At 40.3% G+C, this 20009-nt stretch overlaps 1 protein-coding gene across 11 annotated transcripts in view; it reads right to left on the reverse strand.

Moving 5' to 3' along the window:
- TPD52L1 (TPD52 like 1) overlaps positions 1-20009 on the reverse strand; it is a 50835-nt gene that overhangs the window by 24399 nt on the left and 6427 nt on the right. For 2 of the 11 annotated variants that reach the window (XM_042446380.1, XM_042446377.1), the window contains exons 1-3: positions 10176-10393; positions 9513-9628; positions 2543-2691 (exon numbers count right to left, since the gene is read on the reverse strand). In XM_042446380.1, the coding sequence (XP_042302314.1) occupies positions 2543-2691; positions 9513-9628; positions 10176-10263 (353 nt within the window). In that variant the 5' untranslated portion in view covers positions 10264-10393. Of the gene's footprint in view, positions 1-2542; positions 2692-9512; positions 9629-10175; positions 10395-11155; positions 11216-12846; positions 12866-13075; positions 13302-18371; positions 18391-19081; positions 19164-20009 lie in introns of those variants that run through there. The other 9 variants (XM_042446382.1, XM_042446379.1, XM_042446385.1 and 6 more) reach the window with 8 other exon arrangements.

Below are 20009 nucleotides of genomic sequence, written 5' to 3' on the forward strand. Positions count from 1 at the left end.
TTGTTTTATTTATATACTGCTATTCCAAAGATCATAGCGGTGAACAGCAAGCAAGCTAATTAGCAAGTAAGCTAATTTGCCCCCAACAGTCTGGGTACTCATTTTAGCGACCTCGGAAGGATGCAAGCCTGAGTCGAGCTTGGGCCCTTTTGCTGGTCTTGAACTCGCAACCTTGTGGTTTTGAGTGAATGGCTGCAGTACAGGCATTTAACCACTGCGCCACCAGGGCTTCTATATGACCTGTGGATAAGTCGAGGGTAGAATTTAGGAGACAGGTTTTTAAGATTGGGGTTGGAAATGAAGGGAAGGAAATGCAAGGAAGAGAAGGTGTAGAAGCAAAGGTTTGGAGATCAGGCTGCAAGTGGAGGGAAAATAGGGAAAAGCAAGGAGGAGGAGGAGGAGGAGGACAGGTTTTAAAATCACCTTGAAAGTGGAGGGAAAATGGAGGAGGAGGAGGAGGAAACATTTGGAGATCAGATTGAGAAGAGAATCATCACACACACACACACACACACACACACACTCATGCTTCCAAGGTCCTTCAGCAATCACTGCTGAGGCACAGAGAGTGTGGCATCAGAGTTGCTTTTTAAAGGACATTTATGACCAATATTACTGTTTGTTGTTCTTGTTAACTGCTCTCCAGTCAATCTCAACCCATGGCAACTGTATTGCCCCGTATATAAACTGACCGCAGATTTCAGGGTCAATTTTTGGGCATAAATTTCTCGACTTAACTTATAGTCGAATATATATGGTACACAACAAAAAACAATTAGCAAATTATTGCTTAAACCAGTTAGGCTTTCCCCCCTTATCTACAAAATGAAAATAACAATGCTCTATGGGAGCAGAAAAGCAGAAAAATGAAAGTGAGATATATGTAATGGTATTACTAGATCAAACAATATATTAGTGTCATTTGCAAACCAATCCAGATGACTCCTCCACAGCCCAGTTATCTTTACCCATGAGTACCCAGATTGTTGGGGGCAAATTAGCTTGCAGTTGTAAACCACTTTGACACAGCTTAGGCCATATGAAGCAGTATATAAATGAAGCTTGTTTGTTTGTTTATGATGCTTGGTGATTCAGCTGCCACTACAGAGCGCCACACAGGCCTGCCGCACACACTTCCTGGAAATGAATGTCATAGTGATTTCTTAGAACTGAACATTCATCAATTATTTCTTGATGATTTAAGCATACTGGTACCTAATTTTTTTTTAAATGTAATATTATAGTTAAGCTTTTTCTTAATATTATATTATATCATATTATATAATATTAACAAATGATGGTTGGCCTATGTGATTCACGGAAATGTGTTGACCAATAGTTCCATGTTTCCTGCTAAACTGTGGTGTCATTTCGAGGGAAACCATCCTGAGTTGAAAGACAGACCGTCTGATTTTTTCAAGAGGAAGTGCAACAAAATTTTGGCTTCACAGAAAACTATGACAACATTCCTAAAACCAATAATGAAAAAGTACTGGAAACTTCCTACGTAATAAATTACCATGTAGATCAAGCTGGTGAAGCTAATACCATTACAGAGACTTTTATTAAACCGTGCACTATTGATATTGTCAAGTGTTTGCTTGATGAACAAACTGTTAAACTAGTCTCCAACATTCCTCTGGTAACACTGTTGCTAGATGAATCAGTGATATGGCTGATGATGTGAAAGAGACATCAGGTTGCATCAGGTGTACCAAATTCGCACTACAAATGGATGAATCGATGACATGCAGGGTTGGTTATTTATTTGTTATGTTTACAGCTGGCCCTCAGTATCCATGGGGGGATCTGTTCCGGATCCCCATGCGAATACCAAAATCTATGGATACTCAAGTCCTACTGTCCTCAATGGAGGCACAGCCATGCAGCTGCACCACTATTAGGGACAATGGGACTTTGCCCCTCCCTGGCTGCCTGAAGTCCCTCTCACCGTGGCAGGGGGCTGCCTCCCCCTCCTCTTCCTGCCTGCCACCGAAGCAGCTGCCTCTTCCTCCTCCTCTTCTCCCTGCCACCACCTCTTCCTTCCTCTCCTCCTCCGTCCTCCTGCCGCCACCTCCACCTCCTCCTTCCTTCCCCTCCTTCTCCTCCTCCTCTGCTGCCCCCCTCCACATGGGCTTGCTGTCTGTGGATGCTGGAATCCGTGGATGGCAAGTCCGTGGAAGCAGAGGGCCTTCTGTACTTACAAAGCTATCAGGAGGACCCTTTTCTTTGCAGACCACTACCAACCAACACATCAGAGGGTGAAATATTTAATCTTTTGGATGAATTCTTCTCATCAAATGAAATACCGTGGGAAAATGTGCAGATATATGCAGTGATGGTGCAAAGGGAAGGGTCACAGAAAGAAAAGGAATTACCCAGCTCCACCCATTGAGTCTCATGGCTCAGTGGGAGCTATAAACCAGGTCACACAAAATCCAACAAACTACCCACTGTGCCACCCCAACCTTCTGAGGACTCATGGAATAGTATTCAGTGTGACACAAGTGAAACAATGAACATGTAGGAGGTTTCCACTCACGCAGTAGTTGTTTGCACATCATGCCAGCTCTTGCTAAAGTTCTGTTTCAGTTCATTCATCAAGTTGATGCCAAGCTTTTGTTTTATTTCTATAAGATGCTTCTCTTTAGCTGCTAACACTTGACGCAAAGTTGCAATTTCATCCTCAAGCTGAATAGAATTAACAAAAGAAAAGCTGTATTATTGCTCTTCATTATGTATGTAAAACAGCTTTAGGCACATTTTCTTGAAGAACACAAATGACACAATAAAGCTGTGCAGCAAAATACTTCTGTGTTTAATTGCATTGCTCTTCATGTTTAGTTATAGAGTGTTTATTTGTTTTATATTCCACTTTTCTCCCAGCACAGGATTCAAGGCAACTTACAACCATTTAAAAACACAGCATTGTACAACTAAAGAAATACCAATCTGCTTGTTACTCTGATTTATTTAAACATGGGGGATCTCACCAGTGGTTTTTATAAGACTGGGCTCTGGCGAATGACCAGGATGCTACATTTCCAACAAGAAGAGCTGATGGCAACAAGAAATAGGTGCAGTGGTATGCCACATCACATTCTTTTCCTTTGTTTCTAAGATCTAGTTGGTGTCTGGATCTGAGACCCTCAGCTTGCCTATCACAGTTAACAGAAACCTAGTTTGCTTGTTTGCAATATGTTAAATGGTATTAATACGAGATGATGGGACAGGTTGCTAAGGCTATTGCCCACATCCCTTTGATGAATAGTGAGCAGATGCGAAGGAGGACAGGCTGTGCTAGGAGTTTCAAAGTCAGTCTAATGAGAATGGATAGTACAGGGTTGGAAGGAGAGGCAACCCTGGGAAAGAGAGAAAAGGAAAATGTTTGGTATAGCATCAGACCGCTCAAAATCTGAATTACAGTGGTCCCTCCAAATTCGCTGGGATTAGGGGTGAAGGACCCCTGTGAATGTGGAAAACTGCAAATTAAAAAAAAACCTATTCTTTTTACCTGAGAAAACACCTCTCTAGGAATCTCCAGGTCCTCCAGTGTGACTCTGTGGTCAACATCTGCCAGAAGCTGATCTAAGAATAATGCTGGAAGACCTACAAATGCCCAGAGAAGTGTTTTTTCTAGGAATTTCAAGGTTCTCCAGCATAACTCTATGATCAATATCTGGCAGAGTTACACTGGAGGACCTAGAGATTCCTAGAGAGAACATATTAATCAAAATCACAAACAACCAAAGGTTTGGACTTGGATTTCTGTACTGAAGTAATCCTGTACATAACAGTTCAGCAGGCAGGCTACTGCCAAAGGCTAGCCATTCCCACCAACTTCATTTCCATAGAGTACCTCATGAAGCTCAAAAGTACTCTGTTCTGAGCACATCAAGATAGAGGGTGTGGCAGAAGCAGGCACCTCAGACAGGGCAGCACTTTCATTTTGAGTATACCTGGTAAATTAGATAGGGTGGGAGGGGATGAAGAGCATCCACTGTGTGAAAAGAGATGGAGAGGGAATGGAGGGCAGGGGAGGGAAGAATGTGAGGTGGCAGAGGACCAGGAGGAATTGTACTTAAGGGACCAGGAAGAAGTGTTTGTTAATTCTGTCTGGAACAATTAGAGATAAATCTTCCAAAGCAATCTTAGTGTGACATTTTTGTATTAAAGCAATGGAGGGACAATGTTGGACTATAACTCCCATCAAGCTTTCCCACCATAGTCAGTAGTGAGAGATGCTGGGTGTTGCAGTACAACATCATCTAGATAACTGCATGATTTGAACTCATTCTGACACTAGCCCACAACATAGGGCCCGAACAGACAGGCCAAAATAAAGCTGCTTCGGGTTACTTTGCAGGTATGCTGTTTAACCATAAACATGTAAATCTATATTTAAGATAGGTTCCTGTTATAACTAAGTTACATGTACAGGTTAAAGTAACTTCTTTTTTGAACTTGTATTTACAATTAATTTGCTATCTCGCCTTTTTTATGATATTACAAAAAACAACAACAAAGAAATCTGGCATATTTGTGTGCATTTGTGATGGCTGTTAATTAAATGTAAATTGCAGGGTCACCAATAATATTTTTTTTCTGGAAATAAAAAACCAGTGTGAATTGAATATTATGTTTGCAGGACTGGCACAAATTTTAAGGTGACACAAATCTACAATCTAAATACCAGCACATAACAATAGGACATGGAATGCAAATAATGTAATTATTGTCTCATTAAATATATAAAAAACATTGTGTTTTGCTACCACAGTAATTTTTTTGAAAAAATTATGAGAACATCAAGGCTGCTGTGTCAATTTGTGCATGATAGTTTATTTAAAAATATGTGAATTTAGGATTATCTAATAAACAGAGAAACAGCTAGGCCAACTTGAAAAAATCCAGGTGGCAAATGGCCTATAAGAAATGTGTTTGCCAGCTTGTTTATGTATTTATTATCTATAGTGGCTTCAAGTGAGATTCTTCATGCTTGAATCTAGTGAATTTCCCACACTGCCATGTGCAGGGATCTCTATGTTAAAATGTACTGAGCAGATGGCTAGGAAATAATCTTGCCCTTTAAGAGAGGCTATTTGCATTAAAATTGAAAGCTGCCTACTACCACTATAAACCAGCAGAGCTAGGAGAAAGCACCTTAGCAAGAAACAAACTGGGAAAGGGCAGGCTGTTTTCGATGTTCTTTCTAATAAAACCAGTAGTTAAAGAGAGCCCCTAATTTTGTTCAAGTAAAATAAAACATTGTAAGTAAATGGAGAAGGAGATGACTACTTCATTCATCACTGACCTTGGAAAATCTAATTAGACCTAGTTTATGAAAAAGTACCTTTTTAGGTATGTTTTATCGCTGTTCTATTAAAGGCTAGAGAATTATAAATCATTAAGATTCTGAATGTTCAAATCACAGTCCTCTAAGGCAAAAGATTCACAAGTATATTAATATTTCACAAATACCGTATTTTCCGGTGTATAAGACTACTTTTTAGCCCAGGAAAATCTTTCCCAAACTTGGGGGTCGTCTAGTATGCCGGAAAAAAAAAGACCAAGCCAGCCAGCTGGGTCCTAAAGAGAGCCCGCGCAGGCAAAGCCTTCTCCCAAGGTGGAGAACACACCGCGCGGCTCCTTTGCCTTTGGGAGAAGGCTTTGCCACTGAGGGCTCTCTTTAGGACCCAGCCGGCTGGCTTAGCCTTCTCCCAAAGGCAGAGGAGCTGCGCTGCATGTTCTCGGCCTCGGAGAAGGCCAAGCCAGACGGCTGGGTCCTAAAGAGAGCCCACGGCCGTCCCTAACTCCCCTCCCCTCCTTCCTTCCTTCCTCTCCCCTCCCCTCTCCTTTCTTCCTTCCTTCCCTCCCCTCACCTTTCCTTCCCTCCTTCCCTCCCTCCCTCCCTCTCCTCCCTCCTTCCTTTTCTCCCTCCCCTTTGTCTTCCTTTTCTTCCTTCCTTCCTTGCTCCCTCCTCTCCCTTCCCCTCCTGTCCTCCTTTTCCCGGGCACCCAGGGGGAAAGCGGTGGCATTCCTCTCTGGGGAGGTCTTTCTACCTTCTCTCCTGAGGCTCAGTCCTTCCCAAGAGAAGGAGCAGAGGGTTTCCTGCACTCTGCCTCTGCCTCTGCTTCTCCTCTTCCCTTCTCTTGTGAAAGATGGAGCCTTGTTGGGGGAAAGAGAGAGCTCCCCAGTCAGTTGGGAAGGAGGAAACAAGGACTCACTTTTTGTTGCCAGGCTGGAGACTATAGTCCAAAACACACTGCAGCAATAATGCAATCTGAGACTGCTTTAACTGCTCTGGCTCAGTGCTAGGGAATTCTGGGAAATGTAGTTTTGTGAGAGATTGAGCCTTCTCTGTCAGAGAGCTCTGGTGCCACAATAAACTCCAGTTCCCAGGATTCCCTAGCACTGGGTGAGGGCAGTTAAAGTCCTCTCAAACTGGACTATTGCTGCCCTGTGTTTTGGACCTTTGTTTCTTTTCTTTGGCTAACTGGAGAGAAAAAGAAAAACAACTCCTCTTGGCGCGCAGAGAAACCAGCCAGGCTGCTCTTTAGGAGTCTGTCTGGAGGCTTTTTCCAGGCTTCCCGCTTTCTTTCTTTCTTTCGTTCTTTCTTTCTTTCTCTCTCACATGCCTCTCACGGTGTATCTACATTATAGAAGTAGAATGCGCCATCCACTTTAATTGTCATTGCTCCATCCACACAGAAGCATAGGATTTGTAGTGTTTATAAGTTTTATAAAACTACAAATCCTAGGATTCCAATAGGAGCCACTTGAACTGCCACAGCTCCATCCATACAAAATCCCTGGGATTTGTAGTTTGGAGCAGTCCCCCCCCCCCGCATTCTTTGGGCAGAGAAGGCAAAAGACCTTATAAAACTACAAATCCTAGGATTCCAATAGGATGGAGCAGTGGCTCTTAAAGTGGCTTCAAACTGCATTAATTCTACAGTGTAGATGCACCAAGAGGAAGGGCGGGAAGAATTGTCGAGGCGGGTGAAATAATGTTGTGTATGCTATTTCAGAAGTGGAACACACTCTTTCCTCGGAGTGTACTGGAGTCTCCTTCTTTGGAGGTCGTTAAGCAGAGGCTGGATGGCCATCTGTTGGGGATGCTTTGATTGTGATTTCCTGCATGGCAGAATGGGGTTGGACTAGATGGCCTTTGGGGTCTCTTCCAACTCTAGGGACATTATCAGAAGGCCAAGCCAGCTGGTTGGGTCCTAAAGAGAGCCCATGGTTGCAAGGCCTTCTCCGAGGCAGAGGACATGCCTCGTGGCTCCCCTGCCTCGGGAGAAGGCAGCCAGCTAGCTGGGCCCTTCCTCTTTCTCCTCCTCCTCCTCCCCTCTTCTTTTTCTTCTTCTTCTCCTCCCCTTCTTCTTTTTCTTCCCCTCTTCCTCTTTCTCCTCCTCCTCCTCTTCTTCCCTTCTTTTTCTCCTCCTCCTCCTCCTCTTTCTCTTCCCCTTAATCTTCTGCTTTCTCCTCCTCCTCTTCTTCTTCCCATCTTCTTTTTCTCCTCCTCCTCCTCTACTTTTTCTTCCCCTGTTACTCTTATTCTTTCTCCACCTCTTCTTCTCCCCCTCTTCCTCCTCCGCTTCTTCTTTTCCTCTTCCTCCTCCTCATTTTCTTTTTATCCTCTTTTTCCTATTCTTCTTTCTCCTTTTCCTTTTTTCTCCTCCCCCCTCTTTCTTTTCTGCCGCCACTGCTGTTGTTGTTGTCGTGTGCCTTCAGCTCCTTTCTGACTTATCGTGGAAGAGAGGGGTGGTCTTATACGGTGAGTATATCCCAAATACTCTATTTTAAGTTGTAAAGTTGGGGGTCGTCTTATACACCCAGTCGTCTTATATGCCGGAATATACGGTAAGATAAATTCCATCCAAAGAATAAGCCAGCAAGGGCCATTATACATAAATATATGTCTGAATCCAGTATTAGTCCCAACTAGAGTAGGCCAACCAAAATGAATGGGACTTCTTAGTCATCACCCCTTATGTCAGTTCCCCTGCTTTCAAGAAATCTAATTGGGACTAATATTCGATTTAGCCCAGTATGATGAACTATTTCATTATCATTAGGTCACTGCCTGCAATTTTCACATGTAATAGTTTGCCAAAAGTTTCTATATAAATATGCACAAAAATATTTTTTAAAAGCCCAGCTATAAACATAAAAGGAAATTATCTCCTGTCAGCAGCCATAATTAAACCTCCATTTAAAAAAAAAAAAGAGGCAAGGTGTTCATCTGCATGCTCTTCACACTCACGGTACAATTTACTGATAATTTATTAAGCCCAAATCATAGTGAAAATGTGAAGATGTGAAATAATGAAAATGTGAAGTGAATCTGGAGGTGATGGCTTCCCAATTGTGGGAACAGATCCAATGGACACTTTTAGAATAGTTTTAAAATGGGGATGTGACTATCCTAAAGATTTTATGGCAACAGCACACAAAGATATTTTCAAGGGCACTGAGATCTAGGAGGCAAACAATTCCCACTGCAAGTACAGCAGCTACTCCAAGAAAACATTAATTCATTACAGCTCAAAAAAGTTTGTAAATTCTGAAAATTTCCAGGCATTTCTAACACAAATCCCCAATGCATTCCCTTTGTACAATGTAATTATATGCCATTTGAACATTGTGAACAATTTAGGACAGTCTTCTGAGCAGAGCTGACCTAGTTTCCATAACAGCTATGACAAGAGAACATTCTTCATTGTGCTATGTGCCTTGAGGATGGGGTCCTGAAAGAAAGCTAGATCTGGGGTGAAGACTTGTACAGTTATGCATATAATTCATGTGTGCCTGTTCTTCATAACTTGCTCAAGAAAGAGGTTAAGAGAAAGAGGTGACATGTAGACAGGCAAATAAAGTAGTAGGATCATTTTTCAAGTGTTCCATTATATGAACCAAAGCTGCTTCATTTGTAAAACTAAGCTGAATAGACTCAAAATTATTTTACCTATTACATTTATATTCAAGATCTTTCTCCAAGCAAGTCAAAGTAACAAACTTTGTCCCTGAAACAAATATTTGAAGTGGAATAAGGTGAGACACAGAAATTTGCCCCAAGACACCAATGTAATCCATTTTTCTGAGATAATGCTCCCCAATCCAGCAAACCATACACTATACTGCATTCATTCTCTTCTCAGTCAGTCTGCATGTAAGAATGTGCCTGTTTCAGGAAACACTTATGATGTGGACTATCAGGGCAGCTACTTCCCAATCTCCTATAGCTTTTTAATCAAGAAAGACTGAATTCTGTTGAACCCATATGGGTACCACTTTGTAAATTTGAGAGTCATGATAGTGCAAAACGTAAAACAAACACACCCACACAAAAAAATATTCTATGGCAATATAGGCAGTTGTGATACTCTATTTATTTTGACATGCAGTATGTGCCCAAGAATAATCACACGGAGAAAAGTGGTTATAGTAATGTTTTCCTTAATCAGGCCTTTCAGATGACATATCCAGAAGGTTTAAAAAAACATTACCTTGACAAGTTCCGCTTTTAACTCTTCTTCTTCTTCCTCAGAAATTATATTGGTAAAATCAGCTTCAGTTACCATGTCTTCATCTGTCTCGTGTAATGCTTGACTTTGCAACAGACCTTGGGAATTAAAAGACAACAAATTTTGGGGTAAGCCAAATTGCAGGAAAAAAATAATGCAAAGATGTCGAACACTCTGTCAATCTTTTTCTAAAGGAACTAAGCTGCTTTGGAAATCTCTCTGCTTTTGTAAATTTCTTGAAAACTTTTTTTTTCTATTTAATTAGTTGGGCTCTTGACAGGGAGGGGGATATGGCTTAGCAGCAGAGCAAATACTTTGCACAAAGAAGGAGAGAGACACAATCCCTATGGTTTCCAAGGCTGTAGGGGTGGGAAAACCCCTGCTTGTAACCTTGGAAAATTCTTGTCAGCTGAAATGAACAGCAGGTGGCTACTGTCCATGACACTATCGGTACAAATTAAGCACCAAATTGCAATGAAATCCCCACAAATACATAAATCTCTACCTAATTTGAAAGCCCAGGATGCATATGCTGCATGTTGCAGCCTTCACTGAAAATATGCAGTAATTACATCTAATACAATAATTACATCTACTGTATTTATCTAAATATATTTTGTGACATCCTATCTGACTTGGCACTACCTTTCCATGGCTGTGGTGGGGGTTTGCATGCTACTGTGCAGCCAGAGTATGTGCAGATAGTAGTACTGCTACTAGTAGGGTCTCCCATGTCAGACAGTCTTTTGCTGAGGAGCCAGACAAAATGTGCCAAAAAGCTACTGGGCGGCAGTAGTAGTAGCAGGAGAGAGAGAGAGAGAGAGAGTCTGTGTGTGTGTCTGAAGATTTTTGGATGATGTTGCGCTCATCCAGGACTTAATCCATGAAGATCCAGGAATGCTCCAGCAACAAACCATTCCTGGAACTTCCCCATAAATGATTTGTTGCTGGAGCATTCCTGGATCTTCATGGGTTAAGTCCTGGATAAGCACGATGTGTCTGAAAATCTTCAGCACCATCATGTGACTTTGCCGAGAGTATGCCTTTTCCTCCTGGCCCCCCCCCCCCCCCCCGTCTGATAATCTCCATAGTGAGGAAAGAATAGCAAATGCAGGCCAAGGATATAATGCAAAGTATGATTGAATCATATCAATACATTTTCAGGGAAAACCCATCAATACAACTTTAATCCAAGTTTATGCTCCAGCTACAGGGGAAGAAAAAAAATAAATTGAAAGATTTGGTGCTGGAGTCTAGGAGGAAATTGATCACATACTAAAACAGGACTTGTTAATCATAGGTTATTCAAATGGAAAAGTAGGAAACAGAGCAGAATCAAAGATTGTAGAAAAAATTAGTTTTGGATCAGAGATGAAGCAAGAGAACAATGGACTGAATTTTGCAAGGCCAACCATTTCTTCATCACAAACACATTCTCCAAGCAACCCAAGAGGTAGCTGCTGGATGGCCAAAACAGGAAAAAAAATAGATTACATTCTCTCTGCAAAAACAAGACCAGGAGTAGATTGTGGTACAAATCATGAAATGCTAATATCAAAAAGTGGAGTAAAGCTAGAGAATATTAAAGCATTGTGCCAAAATACAGCCTGATAATAATTTTGCACTTTTAAGCTTTATTGATATGAAGCTAGAAGAACTCTGGACAGAAGCCAGGGGTGCTGCCAGCAAGGAATGCAAAAAGACACTCTCTGCAGCCAACAAGAAACAGAAGCCTCAATAGATAACAGATGAAACTCTTCAAGCAGTTAAGGACAGATGAAAAGAAAAAGTAAAACGTGAAAGAAATAGGGTCAGAATCATGAATGCAAATATTCAGCAACTAAGGCACAGGGACAAAGAGAATTACTATAATATTTAATGCAAATATAAGAAGACAAACAAACAAAAGAACAAGAGACATTTTCCACTAGATCTATGTAACCAAAGGGAAATTAAACCAAGATAGGGGGTGTTCTATGAGCAGCAGGGGAATACATTACATGACCATGATCAAGTAAAAATAAAAAGATGGAAATACAAGAAGAACAAAAGAGAGAAACGGATGACAGAATCATTCAAGGAAGAAACATTTGAATATGAACCTACAATTCTAGAAAGTGAAGTGGAAGCACTTGGAAGAAATAAATCACCAAGAACAGATGGCATACCAACAGAGCTGATTCAAGCTACAGAGGCAGAATCTACTCTTGTTCTAACTAAAATCCGTCAACAAATATGAAAAAAGGCCAACAGACTGGAAATACTCAATATACAGTCCAGTCCTCAAGAAATGGGACACCAATCTTTTATGCAATCAAAGTGATGCCAAACGTTTACAACCAAGACTTTTACTGTACATGGAATGAGAAATGCCAGATGTCCAAATTGCATAATGGAATGAAGAAAATCATCCTGTGCTTTATAGATTATAGCGATGCCTTTGTGTAGATTAGTGATTCCCAAACTTTGGTCCTCCAGATGTTTTGGACTTTAGCTCCCAAAATTCGAGACTGACTGGCCAATCTGGCTGAGGTTTCTGGAAACTGTAGTCCAAAACACATGGAGGATCGAAGTGACAACCTGTGGGTGGAGTCATGGCATAGTATCTGCACGCTGGACGCCAAGACCCCACCTCCATGGCACCATTTGCGGGTTCTTTTTGCACTAGGTTGGGGCGTGGCATGCGGTTGCCGCATCCCCAACCCAGCGCTTCCAACCCTTGTACAACCCCTTATTATCTTTGATCTGTACTGACTCTTCTGATGACTGATCTCAGCACATGGGCTTTGTTTTGTTCAAGCTAAAAAGTTAGCAAGATCACTCTTTTTGCATGCCTAAATATAAATGCAGTCAAAATTAGGCTGAAAGGTAATGCTCGGCGTACCAAGAAACTGCTTTCTGCTCAGACTCTTCCCTTTTATAATACTTTGTCTCAAGTAAAATTATGCAATACTCTAAAATACTGTATTACATTTAGTGTTCATATTTATGCTTTAATAAAAATACTCCAGGACTCTTTTTCCACTATATACATGCAGATATAAAATTGCAAAATATGGCTTTTCACCATTTCAATTTTAGTTTTCAGTATGAATAGATAAATAAAGGTAAATGCATTGCTTCCTTATTACTTGCTGTTTTTAGATTTACAGAAGTTAAGCCAATGTTGAATTCCTTCCTGTAAAACTGAAAAAATAAAACAAATGGGCTAGAATTATGAGGGCTCTATTTTTACTTATTTTTCTTCTACTACTTATACTTATTTTTCTTCTTATACAGAAAAAATACAGCATTAAAAGAAAAAAAAAACATTTACTTAGTAGTCTCTCTCCTATTTGAAATCTGCTAATCAAGGAAAACAGGTACTAGGTTCTTCATTTTTAACCTTTTAGAAAATTATACTTGGAAACACTGAGTCCCAGGTACTGAGCCCTGAGTCCCTAAGTCTTGGTAGAACTAGGGCAGGATATAAATAAATATAATAACAACAATGCCAGCAACACTGGAAGCAACTTCTAAGTCAGAGTTTGGTATGCTTATCTTACATCGCAATCATATGTCCATTCATCTTGTAACTCCCATTTAGTAGAGAGGAAATCCACTGTTCCTGTTGATTTGTGGACTGAACTTGTTTGTAAACACATTTGAACTGATTAAGCTCATGTCTATTTTTAGTTTTTGTCTGCAGACTGTCTAAAGTAAACCAAAGTAAAACCTCCTTGTTGCTGTCCCTCCAATTCTAATTTGTCTACCTCCTTCTTAAAACGATCTTCTATTTAGACAGACTTCTAAAAAGAGAGTGTTGGATTTGTTCTACCCTCATACTCTTCACCTTCAAAAGATGCTGCTAAGCAACAAGCAATCTAGTTCCAAAACCCTGCCATTGTTTTTTTAGTACAAATTGTCTGGACCAGTCTGAGCAAAAAAAAAATAAAAATGCTTCAAGAAAAATATACCAGTAATTTACATATCAGGAAGACTGAGAAACAATCATATTATTATAAACAATAAGATACTGTTATTTATTCCTGTAGAAATATAGAATGACATTCCATATAAGACTGGTCAAAGGTTTCCTCCATAGAAGTAAAGTTCCCTTTTTTCTTAGAACTGACAACCAGAAATTCATTTTGTGTTGTCTAGACTAATTATCAAATCTAACTGAAAACTGAGCCAACTATTTAGATCTTGATTCTTGTGAGAATGGAGCAATAAGAACAAGTAACTAAGCAGCTGTTTCACATCCATAAACATAAAGACCTGTAGGAATAAAGAATATCCTTCTCCTAAACTATAAATGGCCATTATCCAAGAAAGGTTCAAGGATCTTCTTATCTATTTAGTGAGTTACAGGGGTATTTCTCATGTTCATGCTTAATCTTTTCCTGGAGTTGGAGAACCAAGTGTAAATTAATCAACAGAGTTAAATTCAATACTTCTGTAAAACCTATTCTTGAGACTACAATTTAGCAGTTGTTAAATCTGAACCTGAAAGACCGACTTAAAATAAGCCATATTGTGGCAACGGGAGGAATAAACTTGCACTGTTTTGTGAGACATAGGGGCAAAACAGACTGGCAAATAAAGCTGGCTTCTCGGTGGTATGGGGGCATGGCGTTCAGACAGCATCACACCCCTAGGCCGCCGTGAAGCCGCACGGCTCACTACACCTGCAGTGGATTCACAACATTTCAGCAGTACAGCGTTTGCACACGCTGCGCCACAGAAATGCTGAAAAAACCCTCTGGTGTGGCAAAGGCACCTTTTGATGGCTTGGGACGTGGCATGCAGTTGCTGCAGCCCCAACCTGGTGCTCAAAGAGGCGGTGTTAAGCCACTGCTTTCCACCATCTGTTTTCGGCCATAATTTCTGTAAGAGTAGAGGAATGCATATTTATCTAAACACAACTTAAATATATGGTACTGAGATTCCCTTTCCAAGGGCAATACTCCAGTTACAGCCCTGGGCAGTTCTAGTGGCTCCCTGATCCTAAGACGTGATTTTGAATTATCTCTGAATTAGCTCAATAGTAACATTCCCAAGATTCTTTGTTCTTCTTGACCAGTGGTGCTCCAGGCATTTTAGACTTTAGCTCCCAGAATTCCTGATCATTTGGGCAAGCTGGCTGGGACTTCTGGGAATTGAGGTCCAAAACATGAGGAGAGCCAAAGGTTGAGAACAACTGTTAGATGACAAGAAAGAAAAATACTGTATCATTTTGTCATCTATTTATTAATATAGTTAAATCCAGTAAATCCTCTGCAGCCTTCCACCAAAAAAACTGGGTGGGAAGGGTTTCCAGCAATACAGAATGAGTTTTGGGAGACTGGGGGGGGGGGGAGTGATCAATATTTGAGGGTTCTGTTGGATACCACTGATTCAGCAATTGAAGTTTGCTGCTGGATGCTGTCCGTTGATCAGACTTCAATCTAATTCATCAAACCTTATACCATTATGTCAAACCAGCTATGTTTTAATTAAACATTTGAACAGCAGGAGGCCTATAATAAATCCATGAAGTCAAAATGTCAGAAAACAAACCTTTCCCAGCTTCATTCATCTTATGAAGGCAGATTACAATCAACAGTTCCAGTAAATTCCTGCCACTGTAACTGTGCAGCTTTTTTTGCAAGTAATTATTTATGAAAAATTTAAGCAAAATATAATACATAAATAATGTAATATAAATAATATAAGAGTGGAAATTTCAGGAAGTAATTAATATACAATATAAAATTAATTTACTACATATTAATGAAGTATTTCTAGCATCCAGGATTGCCGATGTGTTTGAAATACCTTCATAAAGGCATCAAATTATTACAGTATACAGTTGATGACATTGGTGGAGATTTTTTTTTTCAGTTCTGTTGTTAGTATTTCATTTATATCATTTAGGCAACAAAGACATATGGAAAGGAGTGGAGCGGGTAGATGCACTGGTGTTGCTGTTAATTGCCATCAATTCAACTTCGACTTACAGCAACCCTATGAATGAAGACCTCCATGTCCCCCTATCATCAACATCCCTACTCAGGTCTTGCAAACTCAGAGCTCTGGCTTCCTTGATTGAGTCTATCCCTCTGTAGTAGCCTCTCTCTTTTCCTACTCTAATTACTCAATCATAGGGTTTTCTCGGCAAGATTTGTTCAGATGGGGGTTTGCTTTTGCCTCCCACTGAGGCTGAGAGAGCATAACTTGCCTAAGGTGCACCCGGTGTGAAGCCAGTATCTGGTATCCCCTCCAAAAAAAAAAAAAAAAGAGTCACAAATATAAGTAGGTTTTGGAAAAGATATATATAAAAGCAATCAGAGGTTCTGGGTGTGTGATAAAGATTTGTGAAGCCCAGACATGCTGTAAAATGTCAAGTTCAAATTCGCTGCACAGAACAGCACACGTTGACCCAGCTAACATATGGTCTTTCCTTGTTCCCAGATCTGCTTTTCCATCTTTCTCCATCACATGTACAACCTTCTGCACCTAATTAATCCCGACCTCAGCAGAACTTAAATGGCACAAAGAAATAGCAAGAGACAAAAAAAATGAAACCTGGGGAGAAAGCAATGAATTCCTGTAGTTTCCGAACAACAGTGCTATGGGAAGTTGCTAAATGTTCTTACATTCTTTTCAGTGTTTTAGTCAAAATGCCACCCTTTAGCAATACATACTGAAGCCAATTACACCATTTCATTTCTTTATAGGCAATGCAAAGATTTATCATACTTCTTGCCTGCTGCTTAAACTAATATTTGACGTCAATAGATTTTTAAAAGCAAATTGCTACTGCTTTGTTGGTTCAATGATAGAGTAATGTTGTGCAAGTTGAGGAACATTTCATAACACTTCTGGAAATGTTCTGTTTCAGAACTACATAATTTTATTTGATTCAGGCATTAAGGGTGCATTGATTTAGTTCTCAACAATGGCTCAATGAGACCTAGAGAGTTTAACTGTGCTAAAATAACCTAGGTGAATTATTGTCCAAGAAAGTTTGCATTATTGAAAAAAGAAAGTGTTGGCTATTGCTGCAAGAGATGAACATGGTTAATTTTCTGAATAAAGAAAGAGGGTGGGGGTTAGCTGTTAAGAAGAATGAGTTTAAGGAACAAATGTTGGACTCTCAATATTCACACTCTTTCAAAGACAGAAAATAGTTTGCATTAGAGTGCATTTGCATTCTTTTATAGGGAAGGGTCAGTCAAATTTTTACAGTTATACTCCTATCATTGCCAGGGAAGGAACGTTTATTCAAATTCAAGATATATTCACAGCTAAGAAGGAACAAGACATACATACTGAAACTTCGATGCTCCAAATTGTGTACAAAAAGAAAAAAAGGTGATGACAGAAAAGGCCATTCTCCTGTTGGGTTTACCGGGTTGCTTGGTAAATACTTTATTCCAGAAATTAGAGGAAGAACAGCCAGCCATAGCCTGTCTGCCCACTAAAAGTGTAAGATTTTCACATTAAGGAATTTTTATTGCTACTTGCTAAATGAGGCCTCAAAAGTGTTTGAAACCAACATTAAAAATACAAGATCTAAACAAGCTCTTAAGGTTTTGTCTAAGATTTACTATGATATCATCATCATGAGATTCCCATCAACAAGATCTAGGTAGCCATTGTTGTTGGCATGTTCCCTCATGTCAACTCAAAGAGTTTTGTTGAAAACATTTAGTTAGAAGGGAATTTATCCCAGGGTTGTTGTTGTTGTTGTGCAAGATAGTCAAAGGAGGTTGTCATTGCCTTCCTCTTAGGCTGAGAGAGTATAATGTGCCTAGGGTCACCTTGTGGGTTTCCATGACTGATTAGGGGGTTCTTCAGAGTCCCAGATCAAAACTCAAACCACTGAACCACTACAGAAAATCCTGGTGTTCTGACAATGAACAAAAATTTTGTCCCAATTACTTGCCCCAAATTTACTTGTTGATTGTCCTGAATTAAATAAAGACAAAGATACTTTAGCATACGATTTCCAAATCTATTGTGAGCGGATAATGATTGTGCAAATTATACACTTACAAGGATGAAAATCTGACTGAACTTTCCGATTACACAAATATTTATTCCGGTGCCAACCAGGTACAAAATCACCCACATGATGAGCTATGGTATTTAGTTATGATTGAGCGATGATTAAAGAAGTTTAAGGAGCCAGCACAGAACAGTGGTCTGAGCATTCAACTATGACTGTGGAGACCCTGGGTTCAAATCCTGGCTTGGCCATAAGAACCCAATGGGTGACCTTGGCCAAGTTCTCTCAGCTTCAGAGGATGGCAATGACAAACTCCTCTGAACAAACCTTGCCAAGCAAACCCTGTGATAGGATCTTCTTAGGATCGCCTTATGTTGGAAACGATTTGAAGGCACACGACAACAACAAAGAAGTTTAGCAAAAACACGTCCTTTCCTGAATCCACATGAAAAATTGCTGAAATAAATTTATTGTTACAGCTTCACTATCTGAGTGGTGAGAAGTCCTATGGGAAAAGCAGTTATTCACATTTAATTGAAATGAAGCTTATTGACTTTTTTAAATACTTTCCTTTATCTATCAATATGCAATATACAATTCATCTATCAATGAAACATTCTAAGTGACAGCCAAAAATCTATTTCTCCTACATCAGATTTTTATACAGATAATTTGTATCTTTATTGGTGTTGATAATCCTAAAACAGAATTATCATGGGATTAACTTGGCAGGGTTTGTTCAAAGGGGCAACCAGCACCATAAAATGTTTACAAAGCCCAAACTGTGAGAATATCATAGATGAGTGTTTTCTAAAGTCTCCTGCAAACTTCAATATGATGTTCTCTTCACACAGAGATACTGTGACCTCTCTCCTGGCTGGCAGTCAAAATCCAGTTGAGATCTCTTCAGGGGATCAGCTAAACCTAGGCCTTCTTAGCTCCCATGGAGACATATCAGCAATACATCATGGGCTATCAAAACCCCTTTGCCTCAGGGCAACCCACACGGACAGTCAACTCATTAAAATCTAACAGAAAACCCATGATGCTATTTTAGTTAGACACAATATAATCATTGTGTTCATTAGAAAAAGGGCAACCATTTCTATTTCTTATTAATACAAAATTAGACCATCACAAAATTTATACAATTTTTACATGTCAAATTATGCTGCTATCTTAAGGTAAAATGAAACAAAAGTATTATTGATTAATCAGTGTGATGTAGATAACACCAGTTATCATCACCAGCATCATCACCAGCATTAGATGATGACAATAATGAACTAAACATTTCTGTGCACAATTGAGAAATGCCAGTCATTGCCTGCAAATTTAAAGTGTAGTAACCAATGCCACTTGGGCCTTCTTAAAGAGCACCAGGTCCAGGAAAACCCACTGGCTATAAACTTGGTCCTCTGTGTAATCCTACTCAACAATGGCCTGACACTTACATCCAAATCAACAGGCTGCCCTGCCCACAACCTTTCTCTCTTATCTGGATTAAGCACCAGTTTGTTTGCCCTCATCTTGTATTTCAAAACTGTGTCAAGACATCTATTTATGGTTCCCACACCTTCTATAAGACTAGCTGGATGACACTTTGGCTGAAAGCTCGGGATTACTTTCACCCAGTAGCTTCATTTAGATATTTTAAAAGACTGGAGGACAAAATGGGAGGAGAAACTTGGAGGAACCCAAAACATCAATGAGCCATGGGGTGGAACAGGAGTTCTTCAGTCTTACATATAAGATATAGCCCTCCCGAAAGATATAGCCCTCAGTCCTATTCTGGGTAGGGGGGTCAGGGAGAAATACCACATTTGATAGTATTGAAGTCTGATGGTATGAAAGAGATACTGAGAGGTCCAGGACAACTAAAAAAGTTGCATTCCCCCTGTCTGTTTTATGGTACATTATCCTCCAGGGGAATGACGTTGGAAAACAGACTGGAATATATCTAAGGCCCAGTACATATTGGCAGGAAGCGCTGTCCTCAGGCCAAAATTAGGGCTTGGGAGTGTACAGCGACTGCACACTCCCAAGCCCTAGTGCGCGGTGGCAGCATCATGGCGGCCACCCATCCACACGGGGTCGCCATGATGATGCAAGCGCGGTGCAGCATCTGCACATTTGGGTGCCGTGCTTGTGTCATTGACACCCCACAGTACACTAATGGTGCACTGATGGCTGCGCCCATGCGCACCAAAAAGAACCCGTGCTGTTTGGTTGCTGTGGGTTCCCTCAGGAGCAAAAACAGGCGGCTCCAGTCCGTTGAGCCCCTTAGTCATTAATATCATTCAAGAGTACAGTGGACTCTTGTTACAAAATCTGTGGATGCTCAAGTCCCATTAAATATAATGACATAGCAAAATGGTGTCCTTTATAAAAAATGGAAAATCAAGGTTTGATATTTGAAATTTATACTTTTTTTGAACATTTTCAAACCGTGGATGCTTGACTCTGTGTATAAAAAATCCGGGTATAAGAAGGGCCGACTGTAC

This window comes from Sceloporus undulatus, chromosome 1, assembly GCF_019175285.1.
Source record: "Sceloporus undulatus isolate JIND9_A2432 ecotype Alabama chromosome 1, SceUnd_v1.1, whole genome shotgun sequence".
Lineage (NCBI taxonomy): Eukaryota > Metazoa > Chordata > Lepidosauria > Squamata > Phrynosomatidae > Sceloporus > Sceloporus undulatus.